Source organism: Lissotriton helveticus, chromosome 2_1, assembly GCF_964261635.1.
Source record: "Lissotriton helveticus chromosome 2_1, aLisHel1.1, whole genome shotgun sequence".
In the NCBI taxonomy this organism is placed as follows: Eukaryota; Metazoa; Chordata; class Amphibia; order Caudata; family Salamandridae; genus Lissotriton; species Lissotriton helveticus.
The window spans coordinates 1122748403-1122774901 of record NC_136059.1 but is presented as its reverse complement, the minus strand read 5'-3'; the positions used below and the strand labels follow the sequence as shown (position 1 = coordinate 1122774901).

Genomic DNA, 26499 nt, shown 5'->3' with positions numbered 1-26499 from the left:
CGATGTGCTTCTCCTTGCCCCCTTCCTGTTGTGCGCACCCGTGTGCTTCTCCGAGTAGCATCCACTCCCGCACCCTCCGCTGTGTTGCTTCCATGTCCCCTACGCTCCCTCATGTTACAACCGGCCCACTTTAAAAGTTTTTTTTGTTTTACTTTAGCTTGTGTAACAACCATTGCAAAAAGCCAATAGGTCACAAAGGAGAGACAAATGCAAAGGCAATGCTTGTCTCCTTTTCCTTTCAGCACTCCATAGGAGTTATTGCGTTTTCTAGCTTTCATGTGTTGCTTCCCCTCTTACATCCTCACCCCCAGCTCTCTCTTCTCTCTCTGTTGGCTTTGTCCACTGTTTCCCCAACAACTCCGGCTCTACTTTTTATTCTCTCTCAACCACCTCCCCCTAGTTCCTCAATCAATAGTCATTATGTTTGCTCCCCTACCTCACCATTTTTTTAAACTTATTTTTTGCGCTTTCCAAGGGCCCGGCAGCTGTAATTTGTTATCAAGTAGCATCTTTAACTACAATGCAATTTCACACAACTTTTATTCATTTAACTTACGACTCCAAGAAGAGCATCTGCCATCTTGGAAGAGTACATTTTAAATAAATTAAAAAAAGCCATTATGGTTCCAGTAGCAAGACATGCACACAAATATGTCAACATGCCAGGACCAGATATTTATGCGTTTTTTGACAGTGCTATTAATCATCAGCAGCAAGCACTGGAACAGCCTATCGGTACACTAAGGCATTTCAAACGAGAGACCTAATGGCTTTGCCCGTGCTTGTTCTGATATTGTAATCTAGATACATACTCAAATGTAATGACCAAATGAAACACAATCTAAAACAATAAGAAAGGATATGATACTGCAGGCCTGCAATGTTGCAGTCCTGTGCTAAACTGCAGTAGCCTCATGACAGCAGGCAATGCCCTAAAAATGTGACAATCTAGTGTTTGGTTGGATCAAATACAATTATGCTTTTATGGTTTTAATTAACCGAATAAAGTGATTATGACTGACAAATACAATTATCAGTAGCGTTTGGGTGTGGCTAACATGCTGCTTTCATGCATAGGTTTGTTTGCAAGTGTACTCTACCATACCATATTTGCTATGCCATATGTGATAAACAGTATGAAAATGCATTTTGCCATAACATACTCTTCCATCCATGTATTCCTACCAAGGACGTACATGTGCCGCGTGATACCTGCGCCTGTTATACCAAATTACCACTGCTACCTTCTCAAAAGGAAGCAACGGTCTCTCAGCTTCCTCCATCCTTCTGCCAATCACTCACCACAACACTGACACACTCCTTTTCATCTAAACTCAAAACGTCAGTACAATTACCTGCCCTGCCACATGCTGCATTCCTTGAAAACCAGAACCCTGCCCCTCAGCCATTTTGCTACTGTACGGCTCTGCGGTCATAAATCCGGCTCCTCATTGTTCAAAACATGATACACAAGGCAAATGCTACACCACAAAGGACATGTGAGCAGAAGCTCTGAGACCAGATAAGTGGCGGCTTATGCACAAGTGTAACTGTAGACAGGTTTCGCCCCAAGCAGTATTTGGCCGAGTGAAAGCAGCTTTTACAATTAATAATTCTCTATTTTTAATTAATAATGGAGAGCTGTGAACACAATTTCTTTTACTGCGTTAAAAAGAACAAAGTTTTATAAGTTGTCATAAGTGGGCCTAGTCGAGTTTCAATTGTACTTCCAAATGTGTGTGATGTGCAGTGTCAAACACCAACTGTTCTCTCTTACTCTGAATGTGCACCGAGAGTCTCAAATGGGTCCATTGGGATTTCATTAATTGTACGACATTTAGTTAGCTTTATGGTCTTTCTTGCACTGACTTCATGTGAGCATAATGTTCCTGAAGGAGAGGAAAGTTTAATGGTATTCAATTGAAGGCCACTTTCTCTGGCTAGCGGAGGTTGTATGTATAATTTAAAGGTGCCTTAGTTTTCTCTTGTGTGCCATAATACAGGATTGTTTATTAGTACTGCAGCGAAAATCATTGTACCATGTGACGTGTTTTCTGTTTTACCATTGAACAAAATACTGTCTCTTGCTCCATACGACTGTTACAGTACGATTTCTCAGTCTAAAAATAACTATAAAAACTATCCAATTGGGATATGATCCTTAATGGCAGATGTCACCTCAAGCCTTTAGCATACAGATTATTTTCTTAAGGCTCCTTCCTTGTCCCATTAGAGAGCAGACTATATGAAAGTCTATTTACTGCTGATCCGTACTTAAAATATTTGTCATGCTCCTTCTCTCCTACTAAGCGGAGCAGTCCTTATGATGAATGCTCAGACTCATTATTTGCCATGTGCTAGACCCTATTCGGTTCTAGTAATTAACTAGAACTAGATCAGGGCTCAGCTTCCCGATTCACATTTAGTTGCATTTTGCGTATTTTTACTTGATTAACCCTTATCTTTGCCATTCTGTAATGATTATTACATTTTAAATAAACCCTCATGGTTTGTACTTTGAACCTGGTCTCGACTGCACTTTCTAGTTTGGATTTCCATATGTGAATTTGCTGGGTTTATATGAACTTGTGTTTAGAGCTCGTGTCTTTATAGACTCACACATAGTCTGATCAATCAACTAGCCCATTTTAATGCTGAAAGGCGCTGACAGCTGTTTTAGAAGAATGGGAGCAAGAGGTATATTGAGCATGAGAGATCTTTACAAGCCATGCTTGTCTAACTATTAAACAGGATCAGTGATTTTGTCTCATTAACATGGTTTCAGAAATCTTGACGAGAAAAAGGCAAAACTGTGGAAAAATAAAAATCGACAGACATGAACATCGCTGGCGCCATCTTGCTTAGCGAGAGCCTCTGCATGCACGTAAGCGGCACCCATTTTAGACATCGCAAGCCATTTCGTGCCCTGCTAGTCACCTATGTTTCACCTGACCTCGCAATCATCCCCAGCACCCCGACTAAGCATGACCAAGCGTACTGGGGTCGTAAAACCTTGTCCTCGTGACAAAGCCCTGGAGCCACTTCCAGCCCTAAACCAGTTTTGTCCTTTCATCTTCCGCACACGAGCAAGCCCTTCGGATATCCCCCTGACCGCACCTGGCTGCTCAATCCGGTCCCAAGCACTAAACCAACCCTTGTGGACATAGTTTATTGCCCCCACACGGCAGGACTTGTATTAACAGAAACGCCTGACCTAATCAATAACACAAACTCTTAGATCTGACCAATCACACACATTCTCAGATCCTGTTCGAATGTCCAGCTGCTAGATAGCGATCATTTGTTAGATCCGGGTGGGGGACGATAACTGTTGGGGCTGTGTGGGAACCTGCTTGGGGCGGGAATTCCGAGGATGTTTGACCACCAATAAACCGATGCAAAATGTGTATAAAAGACCGAGCAGCGGAGATGTGGTTAAAACACCTCCCGAAGACATTCCGTGTGCCCGAATTGACGTGTTCTCCTCTGGAGCAATAAACCTGTTCTTGCCTTCCAGTTGCCAGCGCCTGCCTCTTTATTTTGGGAACTAACATTGAAGTGAATTAGAGGCGTCTTGCGCCGAGCAGCTTTATTATTCGTTAGAGAAAGAAGCTGCTTTTTCACAATTGGCGTCCCAACGTGGGGCCCATCAGCGACACGTGGGTTCGGTAGAGAGGTCCTAACGACGGAGTGAACATGTAAACGGTTAGAGTTAACCTGCCTTGAGAGGACCCTCGTCTGGCTGCCGATCAACCTGAACTTCACCAGTTCCGAACAGACCTCTCTCGAGTGACCTGATGTCCTGACTGGGATCCCACAGGAGTGCCGCGGTAAGATCGGAGTAAGAGGACGGTCGGGCGCTGGAAGGGGAAGACGAAGAACTGTCCATAGGGTCCGGGTAAGATCGTGAAAAATGACTGTTATTTGATTGTTTGATTGATTGAAGTAGAATTGTTTGGATTGAATACTAGTATTCCGCTCATTGGTTCTTTGGTTATTTGGTTCTTTGAGACATTCCCTGCTTGCAAATAACGAAGAATAGGAATATTTTCTCTCTTTGCAGACAGCGAAGGATAGGTAGTGCGGACCTTTGTCCACGATAGTTTGAGATATTTTATTGACCGCTAAATACGACATGCCCATCTTCTCCCCACTGTTTGGTAATTGGTTCAGCCTGGACCAAGAGACGAAGCGAGAGTAGATAAGGAACTGCGAAAGTCAGCTCACCTAGCTAACAAAAGATTAGAAGAAGATATAAAAGAAAGTGAAAAGGCTAGAAAGGAGCGAGAGTCAGAGATTTCGGGTCAATACCCTGTTAGAACGCCCTCGACTCTTTACCCCGAACTACCATCGAAGCAAAGAGTAGATGATTATTTACTATTAGGCCCACCAATCATCTACATGCCACCTCCTTATGCCCCTACTCATCCTGTAGTACAACATCAGGAATCACAGAACATAGCCGGAGTTAACACCAGTGCCTTGGTCTACACGGCGTCTGCGCCGACCGAGCCTCTCGTGCCTAATGCCTCGTCAAAAGACATGCTAGTAGGAATCGAAGCAAAGGAAAAAGGGCTGCCGAGAGTCCCACGACTAAGAACGAACGAGCAGGCATCGAGAAAATAGTTAAACCCCTAATAGATAGAAAGGAAGCGGAAGAGTACATAACCGACATATGCAACTCCTATGTTTACAATCACAAACGACACTTTGTCGTACGTCTTTGTTACCACACTCTCACAGCTTATGAAGAAAAATACAAGAATGAAGGGCGCGACCGACTCATGGCTCTTTATAGGAAAGTGGATATGGGAGATGAAAATGACTATGATGTAGCGGAACTCTTCTCCTACACACTAGAAGTCTTCCGCCACCTCATAGAACAAGGACGGGTAGTCAAGGACACAACATCTGTAATGGCAGGGCCCCCTATAGAAAAGCTAGATAATATGATGCCAATAAAAGAAGCTGCCCCCTATTGGGTCCCCCCAAGAGGACAAGGGAATAACGATGACATAAACCACCAGGACGCAAAAGGGAGGGTGGTCTACAATTGGGTATATCAACCCTGGGATAGACAGGACATTCTAACGTTCCGTGAATCCTTACCGGATTTACAAAATAATCCCACCGCGTTTTACACAGAATTAGGTACCGCTCTAGGATCAACCATCATGACACTTGCCGACATCGACTTATTCTTTGGGCTATGTCTGCCACCAGATGTGTGGAAACAAATCAGGAAGGTAGACCACTCAGATCTGATCGGTCACACCTGGGAACAACTCGGTGTGCTGGACAAACAGCGAACCCCTGGGCAGAAACCGGTAAAAGCCATATTGGACCTCCCCGATAAAATAGTACTAAAGGTGAAGACTATGATCCCGGAGAAAAAGATAGACTGGTCTATAGTAACCGCGTGTAGACAGAAACTACAAGAAGATGTTTCGGAATACTTCTCCCGGTTCGAAACAGTGTTCTCCGATTACAGTGGACATGTCCACCGCGACCGGACATCCCTTATTCGTACAAAATTATGTTAAAGGGATGTTGCCGGAGGTATCACAGAAGCTGCAGACCAACGAAAGTAGTTGGACGGCCTCTAAACCAGCTGCCATCCTCCAGATGGCCCAATACTAGGAACATCAGAAAAATGAAAATGACAGGGCTATCGAAAAGAAATAGAAGGACTTGAAGGAAAGGGTAAGGATAGCACAGCTTCAAGGGGTGAATACAGGAAGGGAGCAATACAAGGGAGGATATCAGCAGAATGCCCCTAGAGCGCAGCCACCCAGAAATAATTAATCGACGTCATATACAGGACTCCAAGACTTAGGACAGGATCAGTGCGCATTTTGTAAGGGGTACGGACACTGGAAGTCTCAATGCCCGATCCTGTTAGGAATTGGTAGGGAAAAAGGGGCGCGAGAGATAGCAAATGGACAGAGAGGAAGAGGACGTGGAAGAGGGTACATGAATGACGCTAGCGAAGAAAGGCCAGGAAGAGCGAATGCATTTGATCACCCTAGACAGAATCAGTACCAACAGTCAGATTACGACAACACGTACGATTTCGCATAGGACGGCCAAGGGCAAGGGAGGGATCCAGTCGAGCTCTATGTTGATCAGCAAGGCCCTTATGTTACCTCAAAGGTCCTGGGCACAAAGTCACCATTTCTGGTAGACACGGGAGCAACACGTAGTGCACTATCCAAACGACTGATTCCAAGGGCACCCTTGTCTGGCTCGCATGTGACCTCAATAGGATTTGATGGTACGCCCTCCACCAACCCTTTGTCCAAACCGATCCCTTTTAATCTTGAGAACAACATTATCGACACAACATTCCTTCTCGCCTCCAATACCCCAGACGCCATTATGGGTCTCGATCTATTGAAGCATTTCCGTGCAACTATCAGATGTTCACCAGACGGAGTACGAGTCATCTTATATGACAACTACCAACACCAGAGAGATAATCCTTCCCAGCATATGTATCCCATTTCCGAAGCAGACACGTCCCTACTAGACACTTTACCATCACACTTATGGGCTAGGGCTGACTCAGATGTAAGACGAATGATGATTGACCCAGTACAAGTGACAATACGACAACACGCCACTCTACCGAAAGTACCACAGTACAAAATATCACCAGAGGGTGAGAAAGCACTGACAGAAATAATACACTCACTTGTAGAAGCAGGGGTGGTAGAAGAGGTAGTGAGCAATGTATGTAACAGTCCTATTTTGCCGATCATAAAGAGACAGGGAGAGGGAGACGGAAAAGCATACCGCTTTATTATCGACCTGCGGGAGACTTAAGGTCAGGAAAAGCGCACTCGCGCTGTGGAGAAGAGTCTTGCCGGTGGCAGTGGCAGGCTCTATCTACTTGGCGCTTTGTATGCTATTGGTCACACTGTTTGCGCTGCACTCCTAGCGTACTGTTTTTTAATGTAGCGACTGAGGCTCATTTTTAAAACGTTTTCTTGTGTGTTCTATATTTTTAAAATTGAAAACTGTACCTCTCCTCCAGGCTGAGTGAATAGCTTGGGGAACCACGTAGTCCGCCCACTCCCGCCCCGTTCCGCCGCGTCCAATCATGGGCGTTTGAAGCGGAGGGTGAGGAGGAGCCCAGCACTTCCGGGCTCAGGGCTCACAGGTCAGCGCTCTAGCGACCCCTACTTCCCTTATAAATGTGTGTGGGTCAGCGACCGCGCAGCGGACGCGTGCAGCGGGCGCGCCGGAAGCGCGCCGAAGTCGAGCCAAAGTCCAGCCAGTCTGCGCCCGTCCGCGGCCGGGCGGGGCGCGGGGCCATACACCCTGGCAGGTCTAAACCCCACAACATACGGTATGGCCGACAAGAACTGCTTGATCTATGTTCCACTACATCCCTTCCTTGTAAACACTCTATGGAGGCTCTATCGCTACATAGTTGTCCTTCATGTCCTTTTAACCCGGAGTACACTCTTACTACGCCTAGTACCAAAGGGAGGTTAAAAGCGGCACTGCTTAATTGCAGATCCCTCAGGAAGCACGGCACTCAAATCTATCATCTGCTTGTAGACGAGGATATTAACATCTTATTCCTCACCGAGACCTGGTTAGATGAGTACTCTGACCCTGATATAATACAGGCCTTGCCACCCGGATACTCCCTCTCCAGGATCGATAGGAAGGATGGTAGAGGTGGGGGGATCGCTATTGCAACTAAAGCTCCCCTAGAATGCTCCTTATCTCCTATGACTATTGATCATAGCGAAGCGGGCGCTTTTACCATCATAGTAGGACCGAAACATTCGCTCTCGGGTGTTCTAGTATATCGCCCCCCAGGAAAGCTATATGATTTTACTACCAGCCTTATAGAGGCTACTACTCATCTAGCACGAAGAAAAACTCGACTGCTAGTGCTGGGAGACTTAAATGTCCATTTTGATAATCCCTGTGATAAAGAAGCAGCGGACATTAAGTCCGAACTACTCTCCCTACAACTAGAGCTTAAGAACCAGGGCCCGACACACCAACAAGGACATCTGTTGGACCCTATATTTGGAAACTGGAATGGAGTGTCTACCCTGTCTCCACAACCGGTACCTTGGTCAGATCATTTTATTGTCCCAATGCAAATCCAGATAGATGATAGTGAACTTAACACTGATAGGGCTTATCGTTACCAATGCAGGAAGTGGAAAAATTTCTCCTTAGATACCTTCATAAAATCCCTGGAGAGTGCGGAACCTCCAGGAGGATCTGATTGCGAGACAGCCTATCATAAATTACAGAAATGTATCACTACGGCTCTAGATAGTACTGCCCCTATCCGGATACTCACCAATACTCAAAGGGCTAAGAAGACGACCCCATGGTTCACTCAGGAACTACAGTCAGCCAAATCTGCCTGCAAAAAACTTGAGCGGGAATGGCGTATAAATTTTTGCCCAGAAATCAAAATCCTATATAAAACAGCCCAAAAAGAATATAACAAAAAGATTCGAGTAACCAAAGCTTCTCATTTTAACACACGCATTGTGGAGGCGGAGAATTCCTCTAAGGAGCTTTTCAAAATCTTTAGGGAAATCTCTGTTATAACCACTAACAATACTTCCCAGACTGACTCTGTTGACACATGCAATAAAATTGCTGAGTATTTCGCCGGCAAAATCACTAACATCTATGCCAATTTTTCTGGCACCGTCCAATCAGGCCTTGACTTTGCGGAGATGGCAGTTGCGGGCAGCACAGAATCCTGCCTTTGTAAATTTACCATTCCGCTACCAGAAACATTTATGAAAACCTACCAAAGTATTAAATCTGGCTCTCCCCGAGACCCTGCCCCCCCTAGAATACTAGGAGCTAGTATAACGGTTCTGGAGCCCTACTTTAGACATGTGCTTGAAGTCTCCTTTGCCACAGCCTGTCTGCCTATGGACTGGAAATCCGCCATTGTCCTTCCCATCAAGAAAAAATCCAATGTGAGCCAGGACATCCTCGAGAATCTACGACCAATCTCCCTTCTACCTTACTTAGCTAAAGTTGCGGAAAAAATTGCCAACTCCCAACTTATAACACACCTCGAATCGCACAAAGCCCTTCACAGCTCTCAGTCTGGTTTTAGGTCGGGCTACTCCACGGAGACTGCTCTCCTGAGAGCGACCGAATCCTTACGAGAAGGAGCCGATGAGGGCAAGACCATGGCACTCATTATGCTAGACCTCAGTGCCGCTTTTGACACTGTAGCACATTCCATCTTGCTACAGTGTCTTAACAAAGCGGGAGTCATCAAGGAGGCACTGGGGTGGCTGAAAGCCTTCTTAACCAACAGATGCTTTCAGGTTCAGAGAGGCAATTTTCTCTCGGATAGCATTGCCTTAGAACAGGGGGTACCTCAGGGCTCTGCCCTGAGTCCCACCTTGTTCAACTTGTATATGGCCCCACTGGCAGATGTGGTCCAATCGTATGGCGTAGATCTGGTATCTTACGCCGACGATACTCAACTGCTGATCTCCCTATCCCAGGCTCCCTCGGGAGCTGCGGACAATTTCAAACCCTGCATGAGTGATCTCGCAGATTGGATGTCCAAACATTGCCTCAAACTCAACGGCTCCAAAACGGAGGTTTTGGTAATAGGAGGTAAGGACTCAAGCTGGACCAAAGACTGGTGGCCACCCTGTCTGGGCCCCCTTCCCACTCCCAGTAGGGAAGCAAAGAATTTGGGTGTGTGGGTAGATACGAAACTTTCGTTTGACAGCCATGTACATAAATTGGTAGGGAAATGTTTTGGAGTTATGAAAACCCTCAAACGTACCCTGGATCTCCTTCCCCTGGAATCCAGGCGCACCATGATTCAGGCTCTTGTAACCTCCCGTATGGATTATGGTAATGTGCTCCTTCTAGGTACCTCGGAAAATAACATCAGGAGGCTACAGGTGTTACAAAACTCAGCAGCACGACTAGTGCTGAGACTGCCTAGAAGGGTGCCCTCCAAACCTACCTTAGCAACCCTGCACTGGCTGCCTATTAAGAAAATAATCCTATTTAAAGCTCTTCTCTGGTGCTATAGAATTATCTCTGATAAAGCACCGTCCTACCTGGCTGACCTCGCCGTTCCCTATGAGCCTAACAGATCCCTTCGCTCCATGGGTACGGGTTTGCTCAAGATTCCTCGGATAAAAAAAGCTCGAATGGGTGGCCGTTCGTTCCGATCGTTGGCAGCCAACAAATGGAACTCTCTCCCCGCCAACATCAGGCTTTCTAGTACTCACCTTTAGAAAACTTCTAAAAACTCATCTTTTCACCCTGTAGGTCTCTTCCGCAGCCCCCTGATTCTTCTCCACAGCGCGGGGACACGCCTGTTGGCGTCACCATGCGCTCTATAAACCCCTTTAATAATAATAATAATAATAATAAACAAGATCGTAGTGCCTCAGTACCCGGTCGTTTCCGACATAACCACCATTCTGACCCTCATCCAGTCCACTGCTACCACTTTCACTGTCATCGATCTCAAAAACCCATTCTTCTCCATACCTATTCACAAGGACAGCCGCTATCTTTTCGGATTTACCCTAAGATCCCGCTCATATAGATTTTGTAGAGCACCCCAGGGGTACACAGAAAGCCCGAGCATTTATAGCCAAGCACTCAAAAGACAGTTGGATGCCATACAATTACCAGACGGGGTAGCACTGATACAGTATGTAGACGATATCCTGCTAGCAGCAGACACCACTCCGATTGCCGTTGCTGCCACTATCCAGCTACTACATTTCCTTGCTGAGAATGGTCACAAAGTCTCCCGAAAAAAACTGCAGTTCTGCAAACCACAAGTGACATACTTTTATCGAAGGAAAGGAGAACACTCACACCAGACCATTCTAGATACTCCCGATCCCAAGAACCAGAAGCAAGTCCGCTCATCGATAGGTCTCACATCATTTTGTCGACAATGGTTGCCGAACTTTAGCCTCATTGTCAAACCCCTTCTCTCCCTCCTGGCCAAAGACATCCCCTTGCCACTCCCTTGGACACCCGAATGCCAGTCAGCGTTCAAAGAATTACGATATGCCCTTTGTGCAGCACCCGTTCTAGGAACACCAGACTACTCCAAACCATTCTCCCTCTTCACACACGATCGGCCACAAGCAACGCCCCTGTGCGTATTTCTCTGCCACCCTCGACCCAGTAGCAAGAGCACTGCCAGCGTGCTTGCGCGCTGTAGCAGCTGCAGTAGTATCCATACGACAGAGCGAACGAATAGTGCTCTCCAACCCAATCACAGTGTTAGTACCTCATGCAGTCGACACACTACTGAACCAAACCAAGACGCTACACTTGACAAGCGCCCGACTGACAGGATACAAGCTGACCCTGCTAGCACCACACATTGCACTGAAACAATGCACCACCTCAATCCAGCCACATTGCTACCCCTACCAGAAAACGACCCTAGTGTGGCCCCATTGCATGACTGCGTGACACTGACTGACGAACAGACAAAGAGTAGGGTAGATCTCCGAGAGACTGCCTTTTCAGAACCAGATGGGGAACTATGGGTAGATGGTTTGTGCATCAAACTCCCCGACGGCACCACCTCAGCCGCATACGCCATCACCACAGCCCGAACAGTACTAGAGACAGCCCGCATTGCCCAACGGTCCGCAGTGTTCTGCTTAATTCAGATACTCTGTCCATCACCACCCCCCCTTTTTGAATCATTTTGGCCACCACAAGTGTGGAAGGGTATGCTCAGATGTGAGTCCCTTGCTCACTGCACCATCAGGATTCAAGCAAGCCGGGCCGAAGACGGCTGTAATGCCAGAAACCGGTCCCCGGAAGCTTGTTTCCTTTCCAGTAAAGAATTGGCTTGGTAGTTTGGTCTGCCCTGTTCCCATGATGCACTGGGCCAGGGACAGACTAATTTGCATATAGCCAGGTTCTGAACTGGGATGGTGCAGTGAGCTGAAAAACGGTGATGGTTCAAGCCCTGATCTTTTGACTGGGTAGGAGTGTTCTGCTTAATTCAGATACTCTGTCCATCACCACCCCCCTTTTTGAATCATTTTGGCCACCACAAGTGTGGAAGGGTATGCTCAGATGTGAGTCCCTTGCTCACTGCACCATCAGGATTCAAGCAAGCCGGGCCGAAGACGGCTGTAATGCCAGAAACCGGTCCCCGGAAGCTTGTTTCCTTTCCAGTAAAGAATTGGCTTGGTAGTTTGGTCTGCCCTGTTCCCATGATGCACTGGGCCAGGGACAGACTAATTTGCATATAGCCAGGTTCTGAACTGGGATGGTGCAGTGAGCTGAAAAACGGTGATGGTTCAAGCCCTGATCTTTTGACTGGGTAGGAGTGTTCTGCTTAATTCAGATACTCTGTCCATCACCACCCCCCTTTTTGAATCATTTTGGCCACCACAAGTGTGGAAGGGTATGCTCAGATGTGAGTCCCTTGCTCACTGCACCATCAGGATTCAAGCAAGCCGGGCCGAAGACGGCTGTAATGCCAGAAACCGGTCCCCGGAAGCTTGTTTCCTTTCCAGTAAAGAATTGGCTTGGTAGTTTGGTCTGCCCTGTTCCCATGATGCACTGGGCCAGGGACAGACTAATTTGCATATAGCCAGGTTCTGAACTGGGATGGTGCAGTGAGCTGAAAAACGGTGATGGTTCAAGCCCTGATCTTTTGACTGGGTAGGAGTGTTCTGCTTAATTCAGATACTCTGTCCATCACCACCCCCCTTTTTGAATCATTTTGGCCACCACAAGTGTGGAAGGGTATGCTCAGATGTGAGTCCCTTGCTCACTGCACCATCAGGATTCAAGCAAGCCGGGCCGAAGACGGCTGTAATGCCAGAAACCGGTCCCCGGAAGCTTGTTTCCTTTCCAGTAAAGAATTGGCTTGGTAGTTTGGTCTGCCCTGTTCCCATGATGCACTGGGCCAGGGACAGACTAATTTGCATATAGCCAGGTTCTGAACTGGGATGGTGCAGTGAGCTGAAAAACGGTGATGGTTCAAGCCCTGATCTTTTGACTGGGTAGGAGTGTTCTGCTTAATTCAGATACTCTGTCCATCACCACCCCCCTTTTTGAATCAACGGTCCGCATAAGCAGCAGAGCTCATTGCCCTCACACAAGCATGTATTTTAGCAGCAGGCACAACAGCGAACATATACACTGACAGCCAGTACGCCTTCACGGTAGACGAAAGTATGTGGTCCTGTAAATCATCTAGCCCCTTGAAAGTGATGGAAGAACCCGGACGACCGAAGAACCGCCGCAAAGACTCCAAGATTGCCAAAGTTCACAGCACAAAGATAATTGCACTTGTAGCAGCATCTCTCGCCAGTCTCTTGCTAATGATCACAGTCTGGATCATTGAAGAGAGTGCTCCTGCTTACCGAACAATGTCACCCACCATGCAGCCCACCACTAAGAGAGAACACTACCTGGTGTCACTGTCACCACGCCTCCGAGAACGACGCAAAGAATTCTGGAACAACTCTTTCATCCAACTATTGCACCAGCACAATCTTGCCGCAAATGCCTCGAACTGTTGGGTCTGTGGGCTGCTACCACATGCCACTGAACATTCCATTCCTTTCATCCCTTCACCCTTCTCTGTACATGGGTCCTGCCTCGCCTGGTTAATGCTCCAGCAAGAGAGCTACAAAGACAATGCCACATCCGATGGGACAATAAAACAATTCTATAATGAGTTCTGGCTGAACAAAACAGGAAGACCGACTGCTCCCTTTTGCACCCTCACTTCAAATGCAACCTTCCCAATAAACATTCCCGCCACAGAACGAGTAGAAATGCAAGTGTCAAATCACAAGAACTCTGAACACTGCCGACTCCCCTTTATTTGTTGCATCACCCAACATGTACTTCATCTGTGGTACAAAAGCCTACACCTGCTCCCAAAAGGCTGGGAGGGCACATGCTACATCGCCTTTGTTCTGCCTCCTACCTACACAGCACCTGCAGGGCACCACCGAGAAAGGCGGTCCAAAGACACGGATCAAGCGGACTCTGCTGCATCCCAGTTTCTCGATGCGGCAAAAGGTCTTGTCCCGCTCTGGGGTCCGATGGCAAACAGCCGGGCCATTCGACACCTGTCTCAAGCAGTAGAGACAGCTTTGAACGTCACAGCTGGCATCCTCACCAACAACACTGCCGAGCTTCAGGCGGTCCGCTTGGTGGCTTTGCAGAACCGTCTTGTTCTAGACGTGGTACTAGCGGACCGTGGAGGAGCATGCCACATCATCGGTGCCAGTTGCTGCACATTCGTCCCTGATAACTTACCTTCAGTCTACAAGGCAATAGAACATCTTCACAGGCTGGCATCAGAGATCCATCAAGAATCAGAGACTTGGACACTTGGAAACTGGTTTTGGGGCATATTAAAAGAATGGGGTTAGAAAATACTGATGGTCCTCTTGGTTCCCATTTTCGTAATATGTGGCTGCTGTCAGGAATCCTGTGCTCCAAGGGATTGTGGTTCCAGGAGCAGCGAGGTGCGGCACAACGTGGCGGTGAGGGAGCAGAAGAGCCTGGGACGACGAGGGAGCAGAAGAAAGTGGGGCAGCAGCGAAAGGAAAGTGTTTAAACTTTATTAATCCCCCCCTCCATTCACCCCCAAGTCGGATTGGCAGCAGTCGCTGCTGCCGTCCTCCCTTTTTTTTTTACTCTTGCTTCTACCCTATCATACGCCTTAAGCCACTTATTCATGAAATACTATCATACCATCCAATAAGTAGAAGCTCATTCACAATTATATTTTCATCAAACCCCTCCCATACCATCAAAGAGGCAGTAAAAGTGCAGCAGAGTAGCATACAGACACAAAATGGCCACGTGTGGGTGAGTGCCTTTAACTGCGCTACAATCTCGTGTCAAGTGCGCATCTGTGAGGCAGTAGTGAGGGCAATAAGACCGTGCTAAAGTGTTAGGCTTTCTTGATATCAGGATAAGAGAGTGTTTTGCTCAGACTACAGCAGTCAGGTTTAATTGTGTTCTGGTTTAGGGAGGACCTGGCCTGGCAGTTCGAACTGGACTGTTCCCATTGGAGCAAGGTCAAGACAGATTTGCATACAGCTGGGTCCAAACTGAAGTGGCATAGTGTGCAAAATAATGATGGATTGGGATGCGGCTCAAGTAATTACCATTGACTAAGATTAATTCAAGTATTCCATCGATCACTAATTGTATACTTTAATATGTCACCATGAGGGACGGGTATGCCCAAACGTGGGTCCCGTGCACACTGTCACTGGAACCAAGCTATACTCGGCTGATGAGCCCATAACTAGGGCAAAACCAGTCCTGGGTTGCTTGTGTTGCGGTTCAGGGAGGACCGGGCTTGGCAGTTCAGGCTGGACTGTCCCCACTGGAGCAGGGTTGAGACTGATTTGCATATAGCGGTGTCCAAACTGAGATGGCATGGTGTTCAAAACAACAATGGATTTGGATATGGCCCAGAGTAAATCACCAGTGGTTGAGTCCTTCACTTTTTGTAAACCTTAGACGGACTATACAGCACAGCCAACAGATGCCGGTCTCCTACGTCCTTTGCAGAGCCTTGAAATGGTCATCGAATGAAGGAAGGAAGGAGTTAAGAACGAATGAGAGAAGGACAGATTACAAAGAATACCGTAGCCAATTGTAGCATAATAACTATGGCTTCCAGTTTTCCATTTTTACTGATTGGTACAGATAAATACATACCAAAACCAATCTATTTCCCGTCTGTATTCATTTTTAAAAGAGGAAAAATTGAGAAAAATGGTTCTTCTTATGGCTGACTCTCTTTGTTGTCCTTCAAGAATTCCAGACCAACTGCTAGGCAGATAGTCACCATGGGGATTTAAAAACCGGATGAGATTCTCTTAAATACAGGCATGTTAACATATATTTGTATATAATGCTAATATTTTCTTCCCAGTGTAGTGTTTTGTTACATTTAGCTGCTTAATTTACTCAAAAGCAACAGGCATAAAAGTATGAGTGCGTGTTTATCAATTATATAAATGTGGAAATATACAATTTTATGACCCCCATTTACTCGCAAAACATAAAATAATTATGGATAAATACCAATGAAGTAGCACAAAAATAAATATGGATAAATACAGCCGGAAATGTCAAAAAAATAAATACCATAAAACCGGAAGTCTTAATAATAATCCATACTATGGACATTCTTGGCAGCATTCTGGCTATCGTGGCCATAGTGATTGCCATCCTCGACATGTGAGCGGTATTGACACATGTGTGCCTATCAATTGCATGACAGCAGTTCTTGCAAAATGGCGTCCCTCCATGATGTAATTCTGGCTGTCCCGACATAATGGCGGAAAAAACCCTCCCATCTGGAATATGAAAGAAGGGGGGTGGCACGCCAAGTGGGTCAAATGAGAATGACTGTAAAAGTACCTGAACAGTGCATTTGGGTTGCGCACCATAATGGGGCCCAGGGCAACAAAGCAAAGAATTATGTGTAATGATCTGACTATATTGCTGCTAAATGATAAGTAAAGCCTACTGCTTAGTTTATCAATAAAAATATTTATTAAAAAATAAAAAAAAACTCCCATGTGGCAGAAAGCCCTAGTATTTCACATTAATGACAAATGGAGAGAAAAGGCATAACCTTTGCATTTTTTAAAGTAGTACATGCAAACTTTAGTGACAGTGACAAACTAATGCTTGTTAGCCTAGATAAAGTTATAAAAGAAAAGCTGGCATTCTCCAGGATGCGGTTTAGGAAAATTAAGCTCGTTTATCCTCCTTGTGAAACGTCTACGTTTTCAGAAACTGGGATGGTAACATTTTGAATAACATTGCAGCATTTCAAAAATACAATGAACACTGGTATTGGAGGGATACATTTCTGTTAAGTCCGGGTGAATACTCTTGACTTTTAGGCTTGGCCTAGATACTTTAGCTGCCTCGCCAAACTCATGTTTTCTAAAATATCGTGAGATATATAAAAAATACACACAAAGATGCAGAGACATATATGGGAGGGCTTTTGGATAGCCCTCTTCACCCAACAGATTTGTTCAAGTGCAAAACACATTTTGCTTCTGCACAAGACAACAAATGGCAATGGAGCAGACCACTTCAGCCGCTGGCTCTCTTGACTGTACAATGATTTTGCTCTAGTACGTGTGCACATCCTCCTAAAAGGTTGCCCACATAGTGCAAGGGGCGGTAAATCAATTTCTGTTTTCATTTCATGCTTTAAAATATAATCTTGCAATGGTTTTTTCTGCATTTTTTGGGGGGGGGTGGCAAACATGTGGGCTACATTTAAGACTGAAGTATTTTTCGTTTGATTAATTTTACATTGCAGAAGTCTTCAAAAAAAAACAACACACACAACAGCAGGCATGCCAAGGCCAGACCTACTGGCCTATAGCTTTGTGAGTGTTTGTTGGCTCCTTGACACCAGTGGGTACTTACAACTTTGCCTTTTATTTCATGACGTGTCTAGCATTTAATCGTGTATATAATCATAAACCTTTCAATATCACTACTCAGTCAGGGGACTATGCAGCAAGACTGGTTTAACCTGTCTGCTATCTGATCCTGTAAGTTCTATATAACTAAGGAGTAACATTACTTTTATGAGCCTTTAGAACGTGCCAAGCTCTGCTTTCTACAGTGAGGATGTGATATTTGCATAACTTTTAAATGTACAGCCTTCTCCCTTTGAAAGCGTTTTCTCAGTCATAGCACATGACTGAGAATCTACCTAGATGAGGAGATGTGGATAAATAATGTTGAGAAAGATGTTCTATACATTTTGAAACAAGCATTTGCAATGCAATAGGTCTCGCATTAATTAAGTTTGAGCTATTGGCATTGCTAAATATTGCAACACCAATTGCAACAAAAGCCTATAAATTGTAAGCAAAAAAAATGTGTATTTATTTTTGTAGCAATGGTGGCATGCTGCGCTTTAGATGAATATGTTTAAAAGTAAAGTGCGCCATACTTTAATTGCTACAATAGTTAATAATTAACAGTTAACAATTGATGTGTGCACTGATGGCTGGTGGTGTGTGTACCTGTAGAAATTGTGCACTGATGGCTGGTGGTATGTGTGCCTGGTGGAAGTGTGCACTGCCGGCTGGTGGTGTGTGCGTGCCTGGTGAAAGCGTGCACTGTTGGCTGGTGGTGTGTGTATGCCTGGTGAAAGCGTGCACTGTTGGCTGGTGGTGTGTGTATGCCTGGTGAAAGCGTGCACGGACGGTTGATACAGGGTAGTTAGGGAGTAGTATACTGAGTACAGGTGAACATCTACAGACACCCCGGTGCAGGTACCTACCTGTGCACTGCACACAGGGCAAAGTGGGGAGACAGGTAGGTGGTCATTTACTGGCTACATTTCAACACATACGCACATCCCAGAATAGGTACCTGCCCGTGCACTGCATGCAGGGCAGGTAGGGAGTAGTTTAAAGGTTACTGCACAACACCTTCAGGCAACCCGGTGCAGTAACCTGCCAGTGCACTGCACACGGGGCAGGAAGCGAGTAGTTTACTGGCTACAGGTCAACACCTACAGACACCCCAGGGCATGTGCCTACCAGTGCACTGCACACAGGGCAGGAAGCGAGCAGTTTAACATGTACGGGCACCCCAGTGCCGCTGCCCGCCAGTGCACTGCACATAGGGCTCCGTCGCCCTGTCTCGGTTCTGTCTCACTCTCAACCTCCATCTCAGTCTCTCTCGACCTTCAGGGCTGGCTAAAAACAAAGCCGATCGTGAAGCCTGTACCTCTGAGATGCAAACATCATCTACACAATGGTGTGCACCTGCACCGGCCCCGCCTTAGCAAATAAGCTGCCTGCATGGCAATGGACGCAATGCGCATCCCCAACTGAGCAGGGAGTGGAGTCCAGGGCACAATGGAGCAGGGAGGGGCACCCATCAGAAACGAGTTCAAGAAAACAAAGGCGGTCCAGCCAATGTGTGAAAATGTGTACACGCGCTCACCGGATTCTCGAGTCTATTAGTGGTGATAACACTTTGCCTGGGTTGGCTGAGAAACAAGAGCGCATTAATCGTATTACAGGGATTCAGAGACCGCTGCAGGGGTCTGAGCAGTAGATTGAAGGGTGAAGTGAAGTACCCTCTCCCCCCACACCCACAAAGCCCGGTGTTAAAGGTCTGGGGGGCAGGTTTGGTAACCAGGCATGGGGCTGCCATGCTCGTACTCGTGACTTCCCTCGCGAAGTAGCACCAGAAACACTCTGTCCAGCTCGTTGAATCAGATCTGATAGGAGGACAATGTCCTGCTGACCTGCGCGGCTTTACCCAGACACTCACAGAGCCTTGCAAGTGATTTATGGATCCCACCCCTACAGCCCAAAGCAAACCTAAGAGGTATCAGAGGCTCCGAGCTAACAGACGTCCTAGGAGTACCTACCCTTTAGAAAAGAGATTTCTATTAGAGATTCCTACAGACAGACGCGCAACACCCATGGGCTCACGGGGCTTCAGCCCCCCCCCCCCCCGTCGTTTGTGTCAGCCCGGGCTGACACAGCTTTGCAGGCTGGCGACGTCTAATTGCAGCTGCACCCGAGTACTTAAAAGATCTTTAAAATACAATTTACTTGTAAATTAGGCGTTTGTTGTGTTTTCACCCCTTCTTTCAGTCACGCAGTCTATGGTTGGAAGAATTAGCCCCGCCCCTGAAATATTTTTCAGCCCCCCCACGCCCCTCCCCCCGAAATTTAGCTCTACAGAGCACCCCATCCCTGAGGCAGACCTCATAACCTCCTCTCTATCCAGAGCACCCAATGAGCAGGGACAGTCATAGACCCACCCCCCCCCCCCGCTTTACAACTTGGAGCAGACTTATGAGGACTTCACAGCGCCTCCAGGACACAAGCTGTGTTCTCCTCGACAGTTGCATCCGTAGAACTGCTCTAACACTTATTCGAAAAGCAATAACCGCCTTCGTACTTGCTCTTCTACTGCGGATGAACTGTTTCTGCTTTAAACCAGGGGTGTGGCTATCGAAGGTGAAGCAGGTGCAGGGGCACCGGGGTCCTAGTAGCCTCCTGTACCCCAGTTAGAGCGGATTTGAGTACCAAACAAGGAGATGGGGACAAGGGCGTCCGTCCATTCGTTGCACCCTCCCACACTACTGAGGACTTTGCTTTAAATGTTAGCTTCACAGAGTCGCCCTTTATAACCAGACTATCATTTGCGGGGCCCTGTTATCGTAGACACACCACATACTCGCCCAATAAAGCAGCAGATAATCGGATCCAACAGTATTCCCAAACACAGAACTACACGCAGAGTTTGCTGGAGGCCAGGATGGAACCCCCACAGCAGAGGGGGGGCCAACCAAGGGGTCCCTTCAGAACAGCACAGGGCTGAAACGTGCTGCTGTGCAACTATCACCTCCGAGAGGTTTCAGAACAGCCACACACCCCTCTTAAGCAGCTATAAGATCAGTGTTAACCCCCCAAAGACAGTCCACAAACTGCCAGAGAGGCATTGGGTTTGCAGTGTAAGCCCACAGACGGTGGGTTAGAGGTAGGTCGAGCCTCGAGAAAATTAGTATGCAAAAAACAGTATGATAATATGAATCTTTTTAATACGAATCGTGTTCTGCCGTCTGAGGTGTTTGATGTCTGTCTGTTTTCGGTTTGGGACATGTCGGCATGCCAGGCCTGTTGTTTTATTGTAGCATGCTGTCTAGAACTGCAACCGGAGATAGGACCGAAACTCTTCCTTTTTTCATCACTTGATCACGTCATAAGATGTGTCCTGAGGGCCCCGTCGGCGCGGAGCGACACACAGGCACGGATCTTTTTGTGCACTTTTTTGAACAGCGAAGATTACGCATGGAGTGTGAATGGAGCTCGGGCTTTAACGCATCTGCTACAACCAGCGAACGCGAAACCATGATGTTAAACATGCACAAACCGATAAATTAAAAAAAAACAAGACGTGAGCGTGCACTGCCGGAACCGAAACCTGTCGTGGGGCGGGACTTCCGTCTTTTGCGAGAAGCCCGCGCCCACAGAGTGGCTGGCCCAGAGTAGCAGTGGTGACGCGGGGCTCCCATGCCCGAGGGGGAGCCCAGCGGAGGCTGCAGAAGTCCGGAGTGGCGCTGATGCGGTGAGTGGGGCTTAGTTGTACTGGGAGCGGCGGATGCGACGGGGGGTGTGGTGTGTGTCTCTGTATGTGTGCGCTCGTGTGTGTGTGCGTGCATGTGAGTATGTGCGCGCATGTGTGTGCGTGTGTCTGTGTGTGCGCTCGTGTGTGTGTGCGTGCGTGCGTCTCTCTGTGTGTGCGCTCGTGTGTGTGTGTGCGTCTCTCTGTGTGTGCGCTCGTGTGTGCGTGCGCGCGTGTAACGCAAAGCGAAAGCAGGGGGGTGTGGCTGTGTGGCTTTCAAGGGAGACAGGAGATGGTGAACGCGACCTGATCCGATTCTGGCATGCTGCGCGTGCCCATCTCCTGTCTCCTTGAAAGCAGACTCGCCGACTATAGGTCTCGCGACATCGCTTCGCGATGCGTCGCAGGCGCGAGACATAAAAGGTGATGGGCCATATTAAATTGCATAATCATGTTTTATCCGCTTGTAATACCTACAGCTTTTTACTAAATATCTGAGTAAATCATGTAAAACTGCCACAATTTTGCGAACACTTTTTCAAAGCGTTCTTGGGTAAAATAGTTCTCACACACTGGAGAGGGTACAGCTTGCCTAGCACAGTATAGCACCCCATACAATTGATGTAGAACTTCAATACTATTCTTTTAGCAGCTATGGCTAATACTGGACTGTAAAATACACCTTTTAGCCATGTTTTTTCAAACTTTCTTGTGAAATGAAAACGCCCCTACAGGAAATTGGGCTGGCTCACAGCTTTTTACACTCCACCACGTTCAAACTATATGGTACAATACTGTTAATTTCAAAATACACATATTCCTGCATATAACCGTTCTCTGGCATGGGTGAAGGGGATTCAACATTTAAATCACAACCCCCTCCCCGCCACACAACTGATACCATAGTAGAGCATTAAGATGATTATTCCAAATTAGCTAACTACAGGCTCAAGAATTCCTAGAAACTTTGAGAAAAGGGCTGAGCTGCCACATTTATGTGCTTGTAACCTTCTACAGACACTCCACCTTAGGCGGAGGAATGTCTTTGAATAGATTTTCAATTTATTACCACAGTAGATGTAGCAGTGTGCCTGTCCCCCACACTTCCTCTAGCAGTGTGCTAGAGGTTTTCCATGCATGGATCCATGCCAGTGTAAGGGTACCATAAAGAGGTGATTTGTTACCAAGGAGTCCATCTGCTATGCTAGCACTCATTATTCGAGTTCTCCTGTATACATCGCTCCACTCCTTACTTGCCATGGGTAGATCTACTGCTTCTACCCATCTTATCTGTGACGGGTATCTTCCCAAGTAGGATGAATTCATCTGGAGATAAACGTTCTTCCTCTGCCATTCTATAATCCTTTATAATTTGGTCACAGCTGTTTAAGATTAAAAAAAAATCCCAGACTCTCTGCGGCCTATTTTTTGACATTCCCAACTACATTCTCCTGTTGGCTCTGGTGTTAAGTCAGCATTAGATGTAAATTGTGATAGTCGTTAGGCCTTTTGCCACTGCCACCTGTCACAGGCAACTATGTCCCATATGACCAGGGTCAAAGTGAGGCCAAACAGCCTGTGTTTTCTTTGAAAGCCATGCCACTTTCCAAACATGAATACGCCCGATTAATCGATCCGTGAAACACCAGTATTTCTCAGATTTAGCCCTACTCACTTTCACAACATCGCAGGTTTGAGTCACCAGGTAGTAATTAGTTAGATTCGGAATGCCAAGACCGCTTGTTTCAGGAGTACAATAGGCCAAATTGTTGCCATCCTTGGTTTCTTACACGCCCATATAAAGACCTCTATTAGATCGTGCAATCTGGGCAATAAGTTGTAGGAGGATTTGCATTACATATAGTATATGAAGTAGTTCTGTCACCACTTTACTAGAGCTTAATGTTGGCACAGAACGATGCACACGCAGCAACAGTGTTTTCAAGATGGGTTTATGCTGACCATGCTTGGGACTCTTATTATATATTCGATATGGTGTGTCTCACGAAGCAGTAGGATGAGTTGTTAGGTCCGAAAACAGGTGTTAACACTACATCAAACATGATTGTAACACACTACATCAAACATGACAGATATTAAACACGCGCGTCAAAGTCTTCAAGACTTAACCCCTTCGACGCTCATGACGAGCTGGGCTCGTCATGAGGTAGCCTCCTCGCACGCTCATGACGAGCCCAGCTCGTCATGAATAAAGGGAATATACAATTCTCAGCACAGGAGGGGAATACCATAAGCATTCATGTACTGCTGCTGGTTGGTAAATCTAATGCACAGTTCTCTTTTATACAACTAACATTGTAAATTCGCAATAAGCAAAAAACATCAGAAAAGGTGCCCTTTGCTTGGAATTGTTTCCACAGTTAAATAAACAGCCCCTTCGTCACATGGCTAACACTCGTGCAGAAGTGATGAAACGTTCCACAACAACAAATGTATGACCGTATGCCACATCTGCCTATACGTGGAAGATGATGACATGCATGTGCAGTGAACTGCTAAAAATCAACTTTCAACAAGCTCTTACCCCTCTTGGGCCTGGGAAAGCTCTCGTGCAGGTGAAAAACGACTTTCTCCACAAAGTGTTGTATGTTGCTGTGCTCCGGACCCCTGACAAACACCATCCAATCGTGAGTAAATCCTTCCAGGGTGGGCTTCTTGCGCACTTGGGCGCGGTGCCCCAGTTCCAGCTTCACCTGAACGGCACACTGTGGGCAGGGATGGACAAGGTGAAGCCTAATCAGCACAGTACGTTTATTCACCCATAAAGAAACGACAACACCCCACCACAAGACTCCCCAAACAACTAGTGTCACTCTCCCTGGCTTCTACTTTAGCAAGTGGTGGCCTACTAGTCACCAGAGCAGGTATAGGTGGCAGGAGGAAATTTTGGTAAATAGAAATACCAACTGAGACTAATAGCCACCTATCATAAATTAGCATATCAAAAATACAAATGGAATTTCCTCAAAAACATTTCACAAACTCACATGTCAGAATCTCCATTCAGCAAAAAAAAAACGCAAAAGGGCAAATGAACCGGTCGCAACTCCTCAGAAAACCCATTTGTTTTCCTATACCTAACCGCAAAAATAAACGTATCATGTAAATAGCAACAACCAAAAATTCCAATCGTCAGGCAACTACACCACTGCTACTAACACTCCAAAGAAAAGGCGAGGAAAGGAAGACAAACAACTAGCACTGCCACGAAATGATATCCAAAGCCGCCAACAGCTGAACAACTACTTCAAAGAAAACCCAACACGATAGGCAGAAATCCTAAATCAGTTTGCCCCCACTCCAAATGCAAGCAACTAACTGATCACTAACCCATTAACAAAGCCAGATAATAGACATTGCAAAAGGGGTATAACCATGAAACCCCTGTTTTTTAATGCAAAACATTGTTAAAAGTCAGCTGAATCACTACTTCCAACAAAACCCAAACCACAGGAAAAGTTCATTTTAATGACAGCAGAACCATGACCCAAAGAAAAAACATGACATTCAACAAGATACAGTTAGCAGCACTAGGAAATCTTTTAGAAAAAATACCCAAGGCATCGAAGAAAATGAATCCTCAAAGGTGGTTAAAGCAAAACGACCAGGATGCTGTTCTTAGCTGGCTACAGCAAGGCCAGCCTCAGGAAACTACTAACGCTGCATGAAGACGGAGAACCCCTCAGCTTGTGAAAACACTCATATTAAGACGGGGAAGTTCCCCCGCAGAGCCCTGGTGCGGTGTGCAGGCGCTGACAGCGGCGAGCAAGGGAAGGGAGCTGGGACCGCAGCTCAGCAGCCAGGGGACAGAGCCAAGCCCCGGTGCCAGCGCACATCAGTGAGGCAGCTTTGCATGGAGCAGCGCATAATATGCTCAGAAGCGACGTAGCATATGGAGCCCCGAGCCACCCCCGGGGATGAGCCCGGGCCGCCCCGCGCATGCACCTACCTTCAGTGCAGCGCAGAAATGCACCATAGAATTGCAGCCTGTCATTCCTCCCCCCTCACGGGTGAAGACCGTGTGGCCCACCTTTCTCGCCCGCCCCTCCCCGGAGAGGGGGCTCGTGGCTCGCAGTGCCCGGGCGACACTCACCATGCTGTGGCCGCGGCTCCGCTCTGTGCAGTGGGAAGGGGCTCGCGCTGCCGGCGCCTCACTGCCGCCCCTCAGAGCGGAGCTTCGGCATGCTGGCTGGCATCATCCCGCCTGAGCTGCGTGGCTCCGGCTCCTGGAGTCCGTTGCAGGCGCCTGGCGCTCGTGCCGGGTCCCTCCTGGCGCCGGTGCTTTGTTGCTCCTTGTGTCCAGCGCGTGTGACGGCTCCTGCCGCTCGCGAGGGGCACCACTGCAGCTGCGGGGCTCCTGCCGGTCCGAGGCCACGGTGCGGATGCGGCGCCGCTGCCTCCAGTGCCGGTGCTCCCCGCACCTCTCATTCAACTCCAGCCTCAGTCCCAACCACGACGGGCGCATGCGCACTCCACGCCAGCCTGACACGGGGCGAGGAGAGAGAGCGCAGCAAGGTGAAACGAGCGAGCCAATGAACGAGCAGGGCACACACTGGTCACAGCCAATGACAGCAGCCACCGCCTCCACTGGCTGACCAACAGTAAGAGGAGGGGCAGGGAGACCGGCCAGGGTTGCGCTGCCTGCAGAGGGTCAGTGTGCTTCTGATCATACCCAGCGTTAGAACTATTTTCCATTGCCTCTCAGATTCTTCCAATCTTCCATGTTTTGTTTTTGTTGCTGGTAGTACATTGGATATATTCTAGCTCCATATCTGTTGTATAAGACTTTACAATTGCATATATATTATTCTTTCTATATTTTATGTTAATGCTTGTATTCATTCTCGTTTACTATGTGCATGATTGCACAGTTATGTCACCTTTAGAATTCTTGTTGTGTATTTGTGTGATGTCATAGAATGTTTGGCTGAGATGAGTCTTTGGATTTCCTTGCTTCATTTCGTTTGCCTGCGTGCGGGCTTTTACGTAAATAAATGTATATTAACATTTTTCTGAGTGTGGCGCCTTTGTGTCACAACAATTTGGCGAAGATTTTTGAGGAGTAAAGGTCTTCAGCAGGTTGTACATCGAGAGAAAATTTTCTACCAGCTGTGTGCGCGTTATTTGAAAAAGTACGGAAGGATATTGAGAAATATTCAAGCGGAAAGGTTTGTTTTATTCTACTTTTCAAATCGTGAAACTGTGATGGCATTTTTTTAAAGAGTGCTAGATGTTAAGTCCGAAAAAGGTAAATTAAAGTTGGGAAGAGTGACGTCGGAAGTTCTTGTGTAGCTCGATGACATTGTGACGTCTGAGGTTCACGCGCAGTTGCTTGAT

The 26499-nt window shown here is 47.0% G+C and overlaps 1 protein-coding gene across 1 annotated transcript in view; it reads right to left on the bottom strand.

The window, feature by feature from the left end:
* MLLT3 (MLLT3 super elongation complex subunit) overlaps positions 1-25649 on the bottom strand; it is a 659507-nt gene extending 633858 nt beyond the window's left edge. Inside the window, exons 1-2 of the mRNA XM_078675949.1 lie at positions 25256-25649; positions 23687-23867 (exon numbers count right to left, since the gene is read on the bottom strand). Of these exons, the coding sequence (XP_078532075.1) occupies positions 23687-23867; positions 25256-25258 (184 nt within the window). The 5' untranslated portion in view covers positions 25259-25649. The remainder of the gene's footprint in view (positions 1-23686; positions 23868-25255) is intronic.
* Between the last annotated feature and the right edge of the window lie 850 nt (positions 25650-26499).